Source organism: Convolutriloba macropyga, unplaced genomic scaffold (assembly GCF_964194025.1).
Source record: "Convolutriloba macropyga unplaced genomic scaffold, txConMacr16.3 SCAFFOLD_2086, whole genome shotgun sequence".
In the NCBI taxonomy this organism is placed as follows: domain Eukaryota; kingdom Metazoa; phylum Xenacoelomorpha; order Acoela; family Convolutidae; genus Convolutriloba; species Convolutriloba macropyga.
The window spans coordinates 1-20,573 of record NW_027450111.1 but is presented as its reverse complement, the minus strand read 5'-3'; the positions used below and the strand labels follow the sequence as shown (position 1 = coordinate 20,573).

General features: G+C 34.0%; 2 protein-coding genes across 2 annotated transcripts; both read right to left on the bottom strand.

Annotated features, from left to right (window-relative positions):
- Positions 1–2,109: 2,109 nt before the first annotated feature.
- Positions 2,110–11,032, bottom strand: LOC142355606 (ABC transporter G family member 23-like). The gene is made up of 3 exons (XM_075407719.1): positions 10,834–11,032; positions 9,808–10,407; positions 2,110–3,428 (listed from the first exon to the last, which is right to left on the bottom strand). Exons 1-3 carry the CDS (start codon positions 11,030–11,032, stop codon positions 2,110–2,112), a joined length of 2,118 nt encoding a protein of 705 aa, XP_075263834.1.
- A 6,646-nt stretch (positions 11,033–17,678) lies between these two features.
- On the bottom strand, positions 17,679–20,567 carry LOC142355605 (ABC transporter G family member 20-like). Its single transcript, XM_075407717.1, has 3 exons — positions 20,209–20,567; positions 19,346–19,777; positions 17,679–18,720 (listed from the first exon to the last, which is right to left on the bottom strand). Exons 1-3 carry the CDS (start codon positions 20,495–20,497, stop codon positions 17,810–17,812), a joined length of 1,632 nt encoding a protein of 543 aa, XP_075263832.1. The 5' UTR covers positions 20,498–20,567; the 3' UTR covers positions 17,679–17,809.
- Between the last annotated feature and the right edge of the window lie 6 nt (positions 20,568–20,573).

The window sequence follows — 20,573 nt, the reverse complement described above, 5'->3', positions numbered from 1 at the left end:
CAAGAAATAACATATATATTGATATTATGTGCCACTGTTGTTTCGTTTTTCTGAACGTTTATTGAATGGCCATTTTTTGCGTTTCTTTTTCTCTTCCTTCAGAACAATCGCGTAATAACAGATCCCAATGGTTTTTAAATGTGGCCCAAGTAAACTTATTTAATCTTTCAGTATAAATCCTTCAACTGAAATAGCAGAAACAACAACTGAATTAAAAATACATATTCAGATGATAGCTATTGATTTTAATGGTAGCAAAGGTTTGTGTTTTCGCAAATCGTTTGTAATTTTTTGAGTTTCTCTTTAGTTTGTTTCTATGGCATAGTCTGACCACAGACGGGTGCTTTTGGTTTTGTAATGACTTTTTAGTAATTTATCAAGGATTTTTTTATTAAAAACCAATGTTTTTTAAGATTTTTGAATTTTCTTGGTGCAAAAAATGTTGATTAATTTTTAAGTTTCGCCTCACTGTTCGTTCTTTTTGTCGGCTTGTTACCTAGTCTCGTTAAGAAAACTTTTCATCTGCTGTATAGTTAGTAAAAGGTAAACTTGTGTAGTTAAGGTTTTATCTGACTGCATTTTGACGTTGTTACCAGGTGCTTTTAAATTTAGATATTCATTTTTTGCCGCCAAAATTTTGTTGGTGCTATTTTTTTTCTAGTCTCTTCAATGTCAGGTCACGTTGGTGCTGTAATGAAGCATGGCATTAGTAATTCAATTAGTAGATAGAATGTGTAACGATTGTTTTAAACTCAAACATCTATTTTTGTTATCTCTTGATTTGGTTGACATTTTAGTCAAAAATGTAGATGAGCTCGGGTCGGAACATCATGTGCGAACGCACATTAACGAGCCGCCTTGTTTAAAATCATTTTAAATTTGATGTATATAAAAATCATTTTAAAGCTTGAAAAATGTAGTTTGTTTGGAATGTTTCAAGCTTTCTTAAGTCGTTAAAAAGATTCTGGAGTTTTTCAATTATAAAAAATTACAAAACAATAAAGCAAAGCAAACTACAAAATTGAGACTGACAAAATTAGGATTGACACTGAATCAGACAAGGAATTTTTTTTCAGTATAAACTCAAAATGGAACAATGCATTTATTTTAAGTTGTCAGTACTCCGGCAATCGACCATAACAATTTTGAAAGAAAAGATTGCAGTTTCCAGGTTGCGAATGAATAGTATTACTGCTTTGCAGTGTAACACTGCCCCCTCCAAAAAGTTAATAGAGCCCCGCAGTGTAAATAAAAGCAAACTTGAAACTTCTCTGCTCTCTTGTATTAATTACATTACAGCACAACAAAAATAGATCTTCCTGAATTGAACAAAACTAATAATTCAAATCAGATATTATAGAGCAACCGTCAAAATGTTCCCCAGATAAAATCAAACACTTCAGAAACAATTTCTCGACACTTTATCTGATACCAAACATGGTACATTAACTACAATCTCGGCAACCAGTGAGTGTGTAAAACTTGAAAACTTGATACCTGGTCTTTTCAAGACTAAAAAACTTATAAATGATAGATAAAATATCTTTTAAATTGAACTTAAAATATTGGGTAGGTTCTGTAACACATTTTGGTATAGCATCAATATAAAACTTTTAAAACTGTTTGATGTGCATAATACTAAATTGAGTTTTGCACTAATGACAGACAAATCACAGTTTTTTTTAAAAAATCTTTCTGCTGAGTAATCGATTTGTAAATCGGTTTAAAAATCCCACCGAAAAAAAACACCAAAGTTTTAGATAAGAAAAAATGTAATCATCCATAGAAACAAACCCACATCGAAATAAACCCCCTCGGGAATGAATTCCCACCTGAATAAGTCCCTATTTGACTGTTAAAGAGTTGCGCATGTGTCCTGATACGGAACGATCTCAACTGAGATATTATCACGACGAAAATTCAAATGTAACGAGGAATTTTTTCGTGGGGTTTTTTGCCTGTCTAAAATTAGGGTTTTTTTCCGCTGTGGTTTATTTCTAAGACCCTTTGTTAGATTTAGAGTACTCAAATTAAACAATTTCGAATGGAACTTTGGTTAAAAAACAGATATTGTGATTAACCCTGTAAAACAAATTATGATACAAAAATTCACCCTTTCCTATGTAGATACTTTTGCAGAAGTATAGTGATTATCAGCAACCCAAAGAAATAGCCCAAGTTAATAAGAAACGCTAGCTGAACAACGCCAAAGGTAAGATCCCAGCCTCTCAACAACACATATCGCATCGCTCTCGCTGGAATTGCCAAAGGCAAGACCGAACTGATAATTTTCAGGAATCCGGGCAGAGCTTCCAGAGGCCAGAGGATGCCGCTTAGAAGCATGACTACGGTAGCCAGTCCATACACAAGTTGAAACACTTCCGCTTCTTCTGCACAAATCACAGACACAAAGATCCCAAATATGAGACCGGTGAATCCTTGAACAGACGCCAAGGTGACCGCAAGCCATAAATTGCCTTCTGAAGGGGTTGCAAATATTAACAACCCGGTCATCAAGAAGATTCCAACCTGAATGAATAGAATAAAACTTTGGACTACTACCATTGACACTATAAGCGCAGATCCGGTAACGCCGGATATACTAAGACGCTCTATAAGGCCCAGTTTTCGCTCGCCAATAATTCTGGTGCTTGAAAATACGCACGAAACAACAAATATTAAGTACATTATGGTTCCAGGCGCTGCGTAATCCGTAAAAGAACCCACATCTTCGTAGAGTGGGTCCGTTTTCTCAACTCCATCCGAATCTAACGCCTTATTTGGTACAAATTGCACGTACAAGCTTTCCTCAAGCTTCGAATAGGCGGCGTTTATTTTGTTCCAGATCCGATTAGAATTTATAGGTGAACCGTCGTCAAGGGTAACGTAAACTTTGCTCTTATTTGCTTCCGCAAATGTTAACTCGTCCGGATTCTGAAATTTCTTAAGCAGAGAATCTGTAAAATTGGGCTTAAAAAGAACAATCGCTTCAACTTTGTCGTCATCAGCCGCGTTTTTTGCGGCTTCAAATGTTCCGTAATGTTTCAAAGAACCCCAATGACTTTTGTTCAAATAATCACAAAATTGGACGCTTAACGAAATGTCTTCTGGAGCCGAGTCTTGATTCACAATTGCAATGTTTAAGTTAGAGGGGTTGCCGCCAATGCCGACCAGAAATACAGCCAATTGTAAAGCTGGAATAAGAAAGTTGAAAGCAAGAGCAGGAGCGTCTCTGAGAATGAGGATAAATTCTTTGAAAATGCAGGCGTACATGTGAGAAAAGTTCAACGAATAACAGCTGTTCGTGTTGTTTTTGATCGGTACAGATTTGTTCGTTCCACTTTGGCGGTGCTTTATTGATTCCAGCGTATCGTTGGAAGCGGGCTCAGAATTTTGCTCTGCTTTTATATCTCTGCCTTGGCTGCCACCTAAAATTAACTAAAATTGAATGATGAATCTTTTTCTCACTAATATCACTATCATCAACTTCTAATTCAATGTTGGTAGCGGCACACTCTAATAACGCATAATAAAAGAGTTTAAGTTGACCATTTTCTTCAGTTTTTGATAAAAGTCAATTCAAGGAAAGCCCGTCTCCTAAAAGGGTAGTTGGTCAAACTTCTGTTTTCTGTTTTTTTTTTCAAAATTGGTAAAATTCAGGGAGCATGTTTTGCCTTAAACTCATAATCACAAAGATGTGAGAAACTGAGAGTTTCTCATTTTTGTAATAATTAGAAAACTTTGTAAATTTCCATTTGTTGTTTTCCCGTTATTCTGATATTATCATGAAATCTCAGCGGATAGTCAAACAACAGGTGACAAAGTTTTAAAAAAGCTTTCAAATGACACAAAATTATAAATGTTTTTTTTACAATTTTGGAATTTTTTTTAATTATTGTTCCGACCCCACTTGTGTGGGGAGGAACTATATACTCAAACGGGTTTTTTTTTGTTCAGTCAATTTTGGCCGATCGATCTATTCTTCGTAGAGAAATGTGAGTGGTATCATTAAAAAGCTGGTTCAGCGCAGAATTCAAAATTAAAAAGATTTCTTTGATTTTCGTTTTTTTCGAGGAGTTATCGAGGATTGAAGTTTTGTGTGAACACGGGATATTTGTTCACTTTTAGTGTGATTTTTCTTCAAATTAAGATATTTTCTAAAAAATCAGAAGTTCAAACTTGAATTTCTTGCCAAAAAGAACCAATTTTGTGTTTCTAATAGACTAAAGGCGACAAAAAAACTAGTTCTGGTCTCATTGGGAGCTTCAATATCAAAAAAAATCGAAATCTATTTGAGAGCTCTTTTTTAATGAAACTTTTCCACTTTTGTTTTTGCTTTTTTAAGTCACCTAGACACAAGTCACTTTTCATATCGAAGTTCCGTTAATGACAAACCTGATTTACACTCAAATGAAGCCCAATGAACAAAAAAAATCGTTTTCAAGGAATTGCTCAGTTTTTTTTTTAATTTCGACTCTGAGTTTTCGTAATTTTAAATGAAATTTTGAGTTTCTTTTTGAGGTTTTAATAATTTTTTAGAGTCTTATGGCAAAAACTCATTGACTAACAGTGCAATATGTTCCGTAAAGAGATCTAAGTGATCATATCTAGTGCTTTGACTGGACAGCTAATGGCTGTTGAAACTTTAAAAACAAATTTTTGAAAATTTTTTCGAACATTAACAAATCATAAACTCATTATCGTGATTTGTAAGTCAGTCCCTTTGATGACAGCACCCCTGACGTCCTACTGTAACCAAATTATTTTATATAGCTGGCGGTTTTATCTTCATAACTTTTAGTAATATGACTTCAATGACACAAGATTTCAAAGGTTTTAAATTTTTTTTGGATATTTCCGTATTATTGGTTACTTTTGAAATCATTTTCCATTATCCTAAAATTGTCAGAGAAAAGCTTATGGTTTCAAATGGCTTCGAACTTTTCTTCTCGCTTTTTCTACTGAGTTTCGGTTTTCGCCTGTTTTTGTTGTTGTTTTCATAGTCATAAGACTTGTTGTGATGTCTTATTGATCACCTATGAATGACAAACATCTTTTTCCCGTTATTGTGTTATTTCTGAGCGTAGTTTCGGACCTCCGTTGAAAGCTTTTGAATTTAATGGCTGTTGAGACTTTAAAAAAGTTTTTCGGAAACATTTTTGAACATTAACCGATCCTAAATTTTTTTCGTTGACTGTTAGTCAGTTTGAGTACTAACAGGATGCCTTTTTATTTCTAGTGCTACCAAAAATAATCTGGTTACCGGTTTTATCTTCTAGTTTTTAGTTTTAAAACTTCAATGCCACTAATTTTCACATTTTTTAAAAAAACTTTCGGGTACTTTTTCTTGTTTTTGGATCCTTTTGAAAACTTATCGCAATATCCTAAAACCGATAGTTCCCATTGGTTCAGTAAAGACGTTCGACACATCATAAATAAAGTTTTCAAAGAAGAACTTATGATTTAAATTGCTTCAACACTTTCTTCTGGCTTTTTTGTACTGAAAATTTGTGTGTTGCCTGTCTTTGTTGTTGTTTTCATAGTCTGAAGACTTATTGTGATCTCTTACTTATTATCTATGCAAAACAAACATCTTTTTGCTGGCGACGTGTTGTTTCTGAGCGTAGTTATTGACCTCCGTTAAAAGTTTTTGAGGTTAATGGCTGTAAAGACTTTAAAAACAATTTTTCGAAAATTTCTTTGAACATTAACCGATCCTGAATTTTTTTTCCGTGGACTGTCAGTCAATCTGAGTATTTACAGGGTCTCTTTTGTTCCAGGGTCCGGCAAAAAAAATCTGGTTGCCGGTTTTATCTTCTACCTTTTAGTTTTAAAACTTCAATGCCACTAATTTTCATATTTTAAAAAAAAAATTTTCGGGTACTTTTTCTTGTTTTTGGATCCTTTTGAAATCTTATCACAATATCCTAATACTGATAGTTCCCATTGGTTCAAGAAAGACGTTAAACGTTAAACGGATCATATATAAAGTTTTCAGAGAAGAACTTATGAATTAAATTGCTTCAACACTTTCTTCTGGCACTTTTGTACTGAATTTTTGTTTGTTGCCTGTCTTGTTGTTGTTTTCATAGTCTGAAGACTTATTGTGATCTCTTATTGATTATCTATGCAAGACAAACGTCTTTTTGCTGGCGACGTGTTGTTTCTGAGCGTAGTTATTGACCTCCGTTAAAAGCTTTTGAGGTTAATGGCTGTAAAGACTTTAAAAACACTTTTTCGAAATTTTTTTGGAACATTAAACAATTCTAAACTTTTAACTTTTTATTCGTAAACTGTAAGTCAGTCTCAGTACGTTTGGAATCTTTTTTATTCCTAATGCAGCCAAAAATTTTCTGGTTAGCGGTTTTATCTTCTATCTATTAAGTTTAAAACTTCAATGGCCCTAATTTTCATACTTTTTTAAAATTTTCGGGTACACTTTCCTATTTTTGAATCCTTTTGAATTTTTGTCACATCATCCTAATACTGATAGTTCCCATTGGTTTAGGGAAGACGTTCAACGGATCATATAAAAAGCGTTCAGAGAAGAACTTATGATTTATATTGCTTCGACACTTTCTTCTGGCACTTTTCTACTGAATTTTTGGTTGTTGCCTGTCTTTGTTGCTTTGTTGTTGTTTTCGTAGTCAATAACTTGTTTTGAGGCCTTAATGCCAAAATATGAATGGCAAACAAACTTGTTGTCCCGTGGAAACATAATTTAGCTTGTTTAGTGGATTCCGTTGAAAGCTAATGAAATTAATGGCGTTGATATTACGAGTTTTCTCAAAAATTTCGTGGGTCTAATGTATTTGTTCACATTTGATTCTTTGTTGAAATTATAAAGAAACAAATCCCATTGCTGTTAAAAAATTAATTGAATTTGGATAAGTTTTTAGTGAATAGCTCTTTTTTTAATGCCTTCGACACATTTCTCGCCAAATTTTTTTCTTGAAATTGCTGTTTTTGCCTGTTTTGTTCTTTAGGTAGCCGTAAATTGCTGAAAAGTCTCTTAAGATTGTAATTGAGGATTGAATTATTGATGTTACCCGGATCATTTAATCAGTTTATAACCTTTAGTCTTAAAGTTTATGATATACATTTTCAAACATTTTTCAGTTTTTGTTGTTCTTTTTTGTCAAACTGTAACTTATTTTCATCGATGAGAGGTCACATTCATTTCTGGTATTTCAACAAATAACATATCTACTGATTTTAATTGTCACCGATTCTTTGTTTGTCGGAAAATATGCGTTTTTATAATCGTTTTTTTAGTTGTCATTTTTTGCGTTCCTTTTCTTCTGTAGTAACAGCTCCCAATGGATTACAAATGTGGCCCAAATAATCTTATTTAATCTCTCAGTATAATTCCTGCAGCTGAATTAGTAGAAGTAAGAATTGAATTGAAAATACTTAATATTCAGATAATGGCTGATTATTTTAATGGTAGCAATAGTTTGTGTTTTCGCAAATCGTTTCTAATTTTTTTAAGTTTTTCTTTAGTTCGTTTCTAAGGCTTATTCTACTCAAAGACAAATCTTTTTCTTTTTGTAATAACTTTTTCGTAATTTATCAAAGGTAATATAGTTCAAAGCTAATGATTTTTTATACTTTTGAAATTTCTTGGTTTAAAAAATGTTGATTAGTTTTTGAATTTCGCCTCATTGATCATTCTCTTTGTTGACTTGTATTATTGTCTCATCAAAAAAACTTTCCATCCACTGTATATTTAGGAGAATTTAAATTTGAGTAGTTAAGGTTTTATCTGACTGCATTTAGATATTCATTTTTTTCCGTGAAATTTTTGTTTTTGCTAATTTTTTTGGTTTCTAGTTTTTTTTGTCTCGTAGTCTCTTTAAGGTCAGATTTCAATGGTGCTAGAATAATGCACGACATTATGTAATTCTATTAGTAGATATATTTTGTAACAATTTGTTAAAACTCAAACATCTGTTTTTATTATCTCTTCTTTTGGTTGACAATTAAGTCAAAAATGTAGATGAGCTCGGGTCGGAATATCATGTGCGAACGCACATTAACGAGCCGCCTTGTCGTATCTGTTATCTCTTGAAACCAATACAAATGGATAGAAAAAAAAACTTATAGAGAAGTGATCTCAATTCAATTAACAATTGGATGTAAAAACACTCAATTCATCTATTAGCCTAAGAAATTTTTTGCCAAGCAATTATGTCTATTTTAAAGAAATTTGGAAAATTATTTGACAATCTCTTTCTTTAAAAAATTTCTTTGCATGATTAAAGTTTATACGTTCAACAGATCAGCCGTAACAGCCGCAAAATACAGAGATGAAACCGATAGTTCAAGGCGAAAAAAAGTTAAAAGTAATTGAATTTTTGTGTCAAATACTATCAAAACAACTTTTAAGAAATAAAGCTAAAAGCGTGGAAAATTTAGTTTTGTCAAACACTAAAAGTTCAGAAATAGTTTGGACCTTCGATTAGAGTTTGTTTTTTCTATTATATGAAATGAACCTGTGAAATTTTGCGAAAAATTAATAGCAAAGGATCAAAATAATAGTGTAAAATTTATATAAGGTGAGAATTTCCTAAAATACATTGAGCAATAATAACTGCATACTAATAAAACCACCTCAAATTTTTTCGTTGAAACTTTTGATGCCTGATCAAACACTCTTAACAAAAAATGGTACAAATGACAAAGCAAAACGACGATACAAAACGATTACCCTCAATATTGCTACCCAGTAATTAGGAAAAAATTGTCGTGTCTTATGAATCTTATGATTGTATCGATATCAGTGCAATAGAATCTTGTAGGAACTTAGTAGAATCATCCATAACCTATAACAGTAGCTGCGTTTATATCATGCACATAATTTCTCAATGCTTTTATACAGTGCAATTACGTTAATGCTAATAAAAAATCAGCAGTTGTCAGCATCTACAACTGATTCAGACCTGCAAAAATCTAGTTCAAAGAGCGGGCCGAAAAGTATCGTCTGGGAATATTTTTCTTTCTGTCAATAAAAACGAATAGAACTGAACAAAATGGTCAAAATCATTCAGATACCGGATTCAAATATGAATGGTCACTTTTCACATCCTGGTATTTTAGAATTTTCTACAGAGGTAAATTCAACAAAAACTCAAGTCAACTCATAGGAGCGAGATTTTGGGATTAAATAAAATTGTCCCATAGGTCATAAAAATGCTTGCCTTAGAATTTTATTGAGTTGACTCTCGCTAATAGTGGCAGAATGTCAAGGATTTTTAACACTAATTCCCATCAAAACATTTTGCTACATTTTTCTCTTTTAAAATATCACCTTATTACTACAGAGATATTGCTGCACTATAGTATAACTCCACAAAGCAGCTTTCCATCAAATTTTTTAAAAAATTATCACAAACCATTTTTTTCCTGTTTTGATTTTTTTAAAAACTATTGTTGCTTATTTACTGTAACTTACCGCATCAACGCCCGATACAAAGTAAACTCTCAATGGGACAAAAAAAGACTCTTTGATAATTAAAGCTGTTGTGAGACAGAAAAATGGATTTCCTCAATGTTCTCCCGCAGAGTTAGGTGTTACTTGCTGCAACATTTATCAGCGTCTGTTGTGATGTTTTCAAAAAGATTAACGTTTACTTCATATATTTTCTGTGATTTAAATATTTGTTATATATGTCTAATGTTATAATGCATATTATCAGCATCGTTTTTCCTGCCGTACAGATTATTGGTTAAAACAATGCAAACGCAAGAGCATGTTACTTACCCAAAATTGCATTATAATATGCATGGAAAACTTTAATAAATTACCAAAAGAATCAGGCTGTGAGGTCTCGTGTCTGCAGAGATCCAGAAACACCTCCTCAAGATAATTTTTTGAATTCTCCTTGATCAAAGCTTCTGGCTCTCCCTCACATAACATTTTACCAGCGCGCATGAGACCAACCCTGTTAGCCTGTCTCGCCTCTTCAATATAATGTGTTGTGATGATTATAGTGGTGCCTCTATTGGTAGACAAATATACCAAATGTTGCCAGATACTGGCACTGATAACTGGATCCACTCCGACAGTTGGTTCGTCCAGAATCATTAACTTCGGATCGTGTACCATTGCGGTTCCAAATGAGACCAGACGCTTCTGGCCTCCACTTAAGGTTCCGATGATTCTTTCACCTTCTGGTAAATGAAGGAATTCGGATAGGAACTCAGTTTGCTTCAAGATTTCTGCAGTTGTCATTCCGTTCACTTTGCCGTAGAAAAAGAACAATTCGTTGATTCGAAAGTTGAAGTAGACAGCCAGTTCTTGAGGCATGTACCCAATATCTTTCCCTGGCACTTTCAACTCGTCGTTGTCGCATGGAGTTTCTTGTCCATACACAAGACTGCGACCGTGATTCAATCGATGAATGCCTGAAAACAGAAATTCAAATTAGTTGCAGAAGATTGATGGATGGAAACTTTGAAGAAACAAGGACAGCACCAAATACGTCGCCAGCATCAAATATAAATATTTATCAAGACATTGCAGGTTCATTGCACGAATATTGGGCCATTTTAACACCCACTACCCCGAAAAATCATACCTTTTTAAAAGTAAATAGCAAAAAAAATCAACACAAAGCATACAACGAATGGTTGAACTTCTGTTGCTTTAAATTGCGTATGATACTTGGTTTTAGATTCCATGACACCGCAATTTTATTGTCCAGATTTTCGGGTGCACAAAGACTTTTCAGACTATTTTATTCGAGTGTAAAAAACCCCCCTGATGCGTGATCACCAGGAATCGGCTAAACAGGTCAGAGCTTGATTGGTCAAAAATTTATAAAATTTTACCTATAATACACTTAAGCAGAGTTGTCTTTCCGCACCCTGATGGTCCCAACAGTCCATAGATTGAACCCTGTTCTACTGTCATGTCCAGTCCATTCAATACTGGGTGTTTTAAACCCCTGTACTTTTTGTGGGCGTTTGAAACTGATATTGCCCACACGCAGTCAGTCCTGCTCTGTTGTTCAGACTGATTTTCCGCCATATTGGTCGGTATAATAGTTCTTTTTAATGACGGAGAAAGCATACAATGGTTATTTTCCTCTACAATTTTTCACAAAATATTTTGATCAATATTCTTGGCACACAGATTGCGTTGAAAAATGCTTATAGAAGTAAAATATGGATATTTCTCTAAAAGTTGGCGAAACTAGGTTTCACATAATAAAGTATTTTTATGTAACTTCCAGCTACTAAACGTCAAAGTTTCAAAGTTAACCGAATATTTTAAATAAAATTAGATCACAAATAGGCCACTTTTATGTAGTTATGAGGACTGAATCAGCAATGATCAGTGCAAAAAGAAGAAGTCATACACGGGAGGACTGTTCAGAGCCAAATAAGTCTTCATTATTAATTCAGGGAAATTTCAGGGAGTTACTCTGTCTCGATTATGAGTTCTTTTTAAATTAGGATGACCCCAGTCAAATTCGGACGGTTATCTTGCAAGATCTCGCAAGATTCTTGCAAAAATCTTGCAAGATCTTGCAAGATAACCGTCCGATTTGCAAGAGTCACGCATGATAACCGTCCATCTTGCAAGATCTTACAAGATAACCGTTGGAGTTCGTCTGGGGGAATGCAAAACTGATGCTATAAAAAAATTTTGGTAAATATTTTTCTAATTAGTACACTTTTTAGTCAAATGTACCACGAATATGCCTCTTAACTGATAAATTTCTGAAAAATAATTTATTCAGTACTAAATCAAAATTAAAGAGTTGCCAACTTGTGACCTTAAATTACTTCAGATCTAAATTAAATCGAGTTCTGCTCTAAGCATATAGATCTTAGACACTTGGTAATGTCACATCCAGAATGATTTGATGTGAATCTTGCCTAGTCATTTGGACTGCGTGACGAGCATAATAATGCCAGCTTAGCCCTCGGCTTAACATGTCATAACGGCGAATTTGATAAAAACTAATATTACGGAGTCTACCAGGGAGTGTTCGAAATTTACTCTAAGTCATCCTAGGTCATAGATATCTTTGTGCGTCCATATCTTGACTGTCCAGTCCAGAAGATTAAACAAAATGGACAAAAAACTAAGAAATCTTTAGTATGCTCAATTTCGAACGCTAGAAAGTTCCGGAATGTTTGGCTTCACCGGTGCAGTCTGTTTTATAGATAATAAATAACAGTTATATTCTGTTTCTGTTTCACATCGTAGGAACACTTCGGTGAGCTTGGTTTTAAAACATGTCGCAAATTTTTTGGGGTTTCTTCTCACGTTAACAAAACTACTTGAACAAATGTTTACGTATAATTTTTTTTTACAAAACTTTAATTTATTTTTTTTATACAGAATCAGTTCAATACTTCATGCTGATGGATTTTCTATGTGATTCAAAGCAAAAAAAAACATTAAAAGTTTCATTGCGTTTTCTGTGTTCTTAAAACGAAAATTCATAAGCTTGCAAATGGAATAAAACAACGGTATGCTATGATTGCTGACAATAATGAAAACACAGCAGCTTTGTGGCTTTTGTCCAAACAACGGCAACTTCCGACAATTAAATCAAACATATCCAGGTTCCATATTCTTTACATACAATAACTATTACCCATTTTTTGAGGCTTTGCAAAGCGGTTTGGTTATGTTGAAAATTATGCTTTTGTTATGAGTTTTCTACATTAGGACTGGAAAGCCTTTTTGATGGTTCTTCTATTTTTTGTCAAAACTCTGTCTCGTCCCCGATTTTTTTCATCTGCTACAGTAGTTTAGTACGGATAACTTTCTTATGAATGATGATCACTCCGAGGCACATACTCAATTTGCATTCACTGGTCGACTTTGTTCAGTTTCGATAAATATCTTCCAGTTAATCATTGAGCTCATCTTCCAGTTAATCATTGAGCTCATTGAGCTCATGTCACTTTTTATCCAATTACGCTAAGAAATGCTTGAAAAAATTATTCCCAGTTAAATATTTCAAAAACTCATCTTTTTGCTCGATAGAGAGGGAAGGCCTAACTTGTAACTAATCTCAGAAATTTACCTCATAAAAATAAATGTTATATGAAAAGATAATTAGCAGCTCTGCAACTAACTGTATAAAGTTCACACGAGCAATTAGGTTTTTGAATTTGGATTCTAAAAACTAACAAGGATGCTCGTTAATGTGCGTTCGCACATGATGTTCCGACCCAAGCTCATCTACATTTTTGACTCAATTGTCAACCTAATGATGAGATAATTAAAAATAGATGTTTGAATTTGAAAAAATCAATACAAAACCGAACTACTAATTGAATTGCATAATACCACGCCTCATTACAGCGCTCACAAGATCTGTCATTAGAAAGACTACGAGAAAAAAAAAACAAACAAAAAATAAGCAAAAACTAAAATTTTTTAGCAAATGTGCTAAAAGAGAAAAAGAAACACAAAAATTGACCACTCACAAAACTTTTATGAAAACGCATATTGTCCAACAAACAAAACATCAGTTACAACATTAAATCAATGGAACAATCGCTTGAATTACAAGGAATTGGACGGAACCTCTCGATGATGAGAATGAATTACAAGTTTCTGAAAAGAACAAAAACTGAAAAGTATAAAAAATCTTTAAGAAGGAACAATATCCTAAACTTTAATACTATTCGCTATAAACTGAGTGCATTGAGCAACATCATTCATTCAATACTCATTTAGAAGCTTATGAGACCAGTCAGCAATTTACGACTACATGAAAAATTTTAAAAAAAACAAAAACAACAAATTCAAAACATATGAGCGAGAAAAGTGTCGAAACCAATAAAAAAATAAAAATTTTTGTTAAATTTTTGTTAATTTCTAAAAATATAATTTTTTTAACAGCAATGGAGTTCTTCTTTTTTTTAAACAATACGACTTCAGAAATTCAACAAGTGTGAGCAACTATAATTAAACTACGACATTTTTTATTAAACCCGTTATATCAACGCCGTTAAATTAAATAGCTTTCAACGGAAGACGAAAAATAGGCTAAGTTATGCCTCAATGAGAAGGCAAGGATGTTTGTTGAGAAGAAACTGTCGAAGCCATTTAAACCATAAGCATTTCTCTGAAAACTTTATCAATGATCCATTAGACGTGTTCTATAAGCCAATTGGAACTATCAATTTAGGATAATGGGATATTATTTCAAAAGGAACCAAAATTACAAAAAAAAATCAAAAACTTTTTGAATATTTTTTTTGTAATTTTGGTTCCTAAATTTAAAAAAAAACATTGAAAACTCGTGGCATCGAAGTCATGAAGCCAATAATTAGCAGACAAAACCGCTTAACAGATTAATTTTGGTTGCAGTAAAAAAAGGAGGGTCCTGTTATTACTGAGACTGACTTACAGTTCATGAAAATAAGCTTAATAATGGTTAAGGTCCAAAAAAATTTTTAAAAGTCTTAACAGCCACTAAATTTAATAGCTCTCAACGGAAGTAAATAAATACGCAAATTTATACCTCGATAACGAGATAAGTAAGTTTGCCATATCAAAGTTATGAATAAGACATCACAATAATTCTTTTGATTATGAAAACAACACCAAGAGCAGGCAAAAACCAAAAATTTTAGTGGAAAAAGGCAAGAAAGTGTCGAAGCCATTTAAAGCATAAACTTTTCTCTGAAAGCTTTATCTATGATCCACTGAAGGCCTTCTCCATTTTTCTAAGCCTTTTAGAACTATCAATATCAGGAAATTTGATAAAGTTCTAAAAGGATCCAAAATAACAAAAAAAAATCCGAAAATTAAAAAAATATGAAAACTCGTGGCATCGAAGTCATAAAAGCAATAGTTAGATGATCAAACCGCTAGCCAGATTCATTTAGCTTGCAGTAGAAAAGAAGGAGGTCCTGCCATTTTTGAGGCCAACTAAGATAAATTTAAGATTGGTTAGTGTCCAAAAAAATTCTAAAAAATTATTATTAAAGTATTAACAGCCATTAAATTCAAGATCTTTCAACGGAAGTCAAAAAATACACTTAATATGCCTCGATTGGAAGAAGAGGATGTTTCTCATCAAATTGTCATCAATAAGAGATCACAATAAGTATTTTGGTTATGAAAACAACCACTAATACATGCAAAAACCAAAACAATCAGAAGAAAAGTGGGAGAAGAAAATGGCGAAGCCATTTAAAGCATACGCATTCCTCTGAAAACTGTACCTCTTTTTCATTGAACGTCTTATGCTGGCCAATCAGAACTATCAGTTTGAGGATAAAGAGTTAAGATTTCAAAAGGAACCAAAATTACAAAAACATTATCCAAAAATCTTTAAAAAAATTTTGAAAAATCGTGGCATGGAAGTCATATAACCAATAGTTAGAAAATAAAACCACTTACCAGATTAAGTTTGGTTGCAGTAAAAAAAGGGGTCCTAATTTTTTGAGAGACTTAATATTAATCAAAATAAATTTAATATAGGTTAATGTTCAAAAAAATTTCGAAAAACAATTTTTTAAGGTCTTTACAGCCATTAACTGTCCACTCAAAGCACTATATAGGCTTACCTAATTCACATTGGAAAACCGATTGCACTTTTAATTAGCGCGTTTATGCCATAGGGCTCATAAAAATTCAGTAAAATCTCAAAGAGGAAATCAAAATTTCATTAAAAATATCGAAAACTCATGAGTAAAAGACAAAAAAAACATGAGCGATTCCTTGAAAACAACATTTTTGTTCATTGAGTACCATTAGACTGTAAACGAGGTTTGTCATTAACGGAACCTCGATATGAAAATAACTGTTCTCTAAGTGACCAAAAAAACAAATAAAAAAAATTCTAAAAAACAGCTCTCAAATTGAATTCGAGTTTTTTTTATAGTAGACTTCCTCGCGAGACCTAAACTAGCGTTTTTATCAATCTATTGGTAACACAAAATTGTTTGTTTTTGTAGCTTGAAATGTAATATTGATATAATATTTTTTATAGAAAAGCCTTAATTTGAACAAAAGTTACGATAAAAGTGAACAAAATCACGTATTTATCACTTGTTCACACAAAATTTTAATCCTCGATAACTCCTCGAAAAATACGAAATTCAAAAAAATCTTTTTAATTTCGAAATCTACGCTGGCGAGCTTTTTAGTGATACCACTCACATTTATCTACGATGAATATATCGATCGGCCAAAATTGTCTAAACAAAAAAAAACCCACTTGAGTATATAGTTCCTTCCCCCACAAGTGGGGTCGGCACAAAAAGGAACTTTAAGCAACAACTCTGTGAACAATGGTTATGCTTAGCCGTCAATTTATAATATGTCCCTCACTTTTGCCCACAATTAACTCAAAGCTTTTTTATCGTGATTTAAAGTGAGGTAAATTAACATCTCCAGGACGAAGTATTATCACTATGGGTCACAAAATGCCACAGCAGCCGCAAAAACAGCAAAAACATTTTTGCTACGTACTGCTACGTAATGTATAGAACATAAATTAACGATCGAAAATTTAGTTGTCCCTTACCTTGAAAAAATTTTTGTAAAGTTTTTGCCTGTTGATAAAAATTTGAATTCTTTTGATTGTCAATTTCGCTATTTTCACGCAGCGCATTTTCAATTTCTTTTCATCAATTCTCTAGAGAAAAATGTTTTCGGGAGTTTAAAAAAATCCTTTCCTGCTTCCAAAAATCTCCAGAAACAATTAAAGACCCCGTTTGTTGTTTTCATGATCAATATGATTCTATCACCAGCAAAACGCGCAAATACGCATAGAATTTTGCTCAATCCAACAAATTTTTTGATGATCTGAGCATCACTTTCACGGAAGCACGAACTACAACATTCGATAGATTTCAATTAATCCAGGCAACACAGAAATCAACAAGTAGAGAAAACGTATTCTACTGCAACTTAAGCTATTATAGTTACGTTCAGGTAAAACAAATTCTTTCGGGCCGGAGGATTTTACCGAGTAAATAGGCGAGAAATTATTAACCAATCAGAATTGAGTATTTCTAGGCGTCGTTTAAAATAAGAATAAAATACATTTCAATTTACGTAGAAAGGTCAGAAGTAGATGATTGTCGACCGACTCTGAGTCAAATTTGACATCAATAACATCAAACAAAAAACCAGATAAAAGAGCATCGAAAAAACTTTGCCGTCTAAGTTGTCACTTGTTATTTTGTACGTTGATGATGTTAACCAGGTTTAGGTGCGCGACCCTAGACTGCTATGATCAGACCATTTCCCAGACTTTTCCCACTTATCAGACTATCGTGCGACCCAAAGCCCTCTGATCAGACCGTAGTGTGACCATTGTCTAGACCATCGTGCGACACAAGCGTTTCCCAGACCATGTATTTTGGGTCGCACCACGACACCAGTGTGCGACTCAAATGGTCTGATCAGAGCAGTCTAGGGTCGCGCACCTAAACCTGGGTACTTATACGTTGAAATGATGGAAATTATACGTGTTGAAGAGAATACCGAATTGCTTTCAGTTTATGATACGCATGTGAAATGAAATTTTAAAAATTCTTCTATGTCCTAACGACTATGACCTCTTCATTAAATACGGTGAGTTCCCATTTTGCCTTCAAGTTTTGAACTAACAGACGAAATTTCGATTGATCTATTGGGTTGGTGCTGTGACCTCTTGATCATCAACAGTACAACAATGAAAAAAAACTTCTGCTGAAAATATTCCGAATTACTAAATCTACAAAATGGATAACAGCTAAAATACAAATAGTTTTTGATGATATGTAAACTATATTTGATAGGGTGCAATCATAATTAAGTATGAAAATGACCTTGACCTCAACCTTTAATATGCAAAACTTTCCTCAATAAAATTGCAAAGGTAAGAAACCCAGCGAAGTAAATAATATTAACATATATTCCGGCCTGAACATCTTCGAATGTGATGTCCCACCCTCTAAGCAGAATGAATCGCAATGCCTTCGCAGGTTTCTCAAGTGGCAAATAGCTGCTGATGGTCTGCAATGCCGGAGGCAAAGATTCGTGAGGCCATGCAATTCCACTCAAGAAATAAATCATTTCCATGAGACCAAACACTAACTGGAACACTTGCGCTTCTTCAGTACAAATAACCGACACCAAAATACCAAAAATCATTCCAGTGTACCCTTGAAGACAAGCAATAAACAAAACTAAATATAAATTGCCGTCCATAGGGGTTCCGAAGATGACCAGAGTCGTCATAACCAAAATCCCAACTTGCATCATGAGGATAAAACTTTGTACAAACAGCATAGAAAGTGTTAGTGATGATCCCGTAACTCCTGAGATTGTAAGACGTTCAAGCAAACCCAATTTCCGTTCACCAATGACCCTTGTGCTTGAGAAAAACGTGGCCGAAACAAATATCAAATATGCCATGGTTCCCGGAGCTGCAAAGTCGGTGAACGAATCCACATCTTCAAACAAAGGCTCCGTAATGTTGATGGCAGGAACTTGAAGAGGCTGATTTGGAACATATAGAGAAAACAAATCGTTTTCCAACTTGTTGTAGGCTGCCTCCGCTTTTTTCATGACGAGGTTAGCAATCAAAGGGGAACCCTCGTCGAGAGTTAACTGTATGCTGCTTCTGCTCGCATTTTCAACCGAGAATTTTGAAGGCGTTTCAAACTTGGTCACAATGGCTTCAGTGAATCCTGGTAAGAAGTGGAACACGGCTGTGACCTCGTCCTTGTCCGCCGCGCTTTGTACTAAACTCCCAAAACTGCTTCCTTCATTATGGTGAGTGCAATTAATTGATGAACTTCTTTACCAGTATGCAATGTAAATTGTTTAGCTCTTTAGTAACTGCTGGACCCAAATAGCCCGCGAAAAAGCCTCGACTTTAAGCTGAATTTGAACCGTGTAGTTAGAATTATAGTCAACATTTACCAACCCCCCCCCCCCCCCACATACACACACACACACACACACACACACATATATATATATATATATATATATATATATATATATATATATATATATACATATATATATATATATATATATATATATATATATATATATATATATATATATATATATATACAGACACACACAAAACACTAGACATTTAAAGTCTTTTCATAAGTCCAGGTTATGACAAGGATAGCAAATTCTTGCTTATTCAACGCCTATTTTACTGTTTATCATTATTTGCATAAAATCTAACATGATCTCAAAAGATAAACAAATACAACGGATTCTTGCAAGATATTACAAGAAAAAACGTTGGTGCCCGATTAAAAATGGTTTATGAAATGCTGAGCCTCGAATTCTTTACTTTATATATAAATAATTTCTTACTGAGGAATACTTAAAGGAAACAGTTGCCTGATTTCATGGATTTGTAATATTTAATATCGGCCCAGTCCCCTTCATCCAAGTACTGAAGATACTTCTGGCTGTAAGATGAGCCCTCGGGAGCAGAGTCTTCATTAACCACAGCGATGTCCAGGTTTCTAGGGTTCCCTCCAATAGTAATGAGAACAACACATAATTGCATGAAAGGCAGAAGCAACGTGAAGACCAATGAGGGAACATCTCTAAGTGTAAGAATTAAGTCTTTGAATATGCAAGAGATCAAATGAGTGAAGTTGAAGATCTTGCCGCAACTGGAGAGTTGAAGGCGTTCAGATTTTGAGTTGCCTTCGCTAGGTTCAGTATCGTTTTTGTTCGGGTCTTTCTCTTCACCGTGAATAAGTTCAATTTCATCATCATTCTCTCTATGATCAGGTTTGTTTTCAGTTTTTTCCTGGGGCGAACCTATACAACCTTCAAATTAAACCTGGAATAATTTGTATTTCAGGAAAGGGCAACCAACCAGAGGTACCCTGTAAACAAGATTAACAAATCTTGTTGAAAATTTGTTACTATTAATTAAAACAAAACCAATCCGCGTCAACTCACAAGAAAAAAGCTTTCTACAATAGCTGCCTTTCAACACTATCCGCGATCTGATTCTTATTTTCAATCATTTAGCAAGCTACTAACTGTATATCTTGTACTATCCTTGTAAGGCATTTTCATCTTCAGATTCTGTATCAAAACCTCAAAATCTGGGAGATTCTGCATCCTCCTGTGATATTTTGTCACAATCTTTTAAAGATATTAACAATGGCAATTCGCCGTTCAGCCGGTATCTGAGATTTGGCACCCTCGACAAAATACCATGTATTTTAAATTTACAAATTTACCAGGTGATATGTCCTGCTGGCATAGATCTAAGAACACTCCCTCCAAATTTTTTGCTCCCTTCTCTTCAATCAACGCCTCCGGCTCTCCCTCGCAGAGAATTTTGCCCGCCCGCATAAGCCCAACCCTGTTAGCCTGCCTTGCTTCTTCGATATAGTGTGTTGTGATGATGATTGTTGTACCTCTGTTAGAAGACAAGTAGACTAAATGACGCCAGATCTTTGCACTCAAAACCGGATCTACGCCCACCGTCGGCTCATCTAGAATCAACAGTCGAGGGTCGTGCATCATCGAGGCACCGAAAGATATCAGTCGTTTCTGGCCTCCACTCAGGGTTCCAATGATTCGATCGCCATTTGGCAAATGT

Excerpts from the sequence above, each read along its gene's own strand:
- LOC142355606 (XM_075407719.1), bottom strand. The coding sequence starts at position 11,032 with ATGGCGGAAAATCAGTCTGAACAACAGAGCAGGACTGACTGCGTGTGG. Across the intron at positions 10,408-10,833 it reads TCTGCTTAAGTGTATTATAG|GCATTCATCGATTGAATCAC; the intron begins GTAAAATTTTAT and ends TTCTGTTTTCAG. Across the intron at positions 3,429-9,807 it reads CTCACAGCCTGATTCTTTTG|GTGGCAGCCAAGGCAGAGAT; the intron begins GTAATTTATTAA and ends AGTTAATTTTAG.
- LOC142355605 (XM_075407717.1), bottom strand. The coding sequence starts at position 20,497 with ATGATGCACGACCCTCGACTGTTGATTCTAGATGAGCCGACGGTGGGC. Across the intron at positions 19,778-20,208 it reads CCAGCAGGACATATCACCTG|GTTCGCCCCAGGAAAAAACT; the intron begins GTAAATTTGTAA and ends AAGGTTGTATAG. Across the intron at positions 18,721-19,345 it reads TTACAAATCCATGAAATCAG|TACAAAGCGCGGCGGACAAG; the intron begins GCAACTGTTTCC and ends TTGGGAGTTTAG.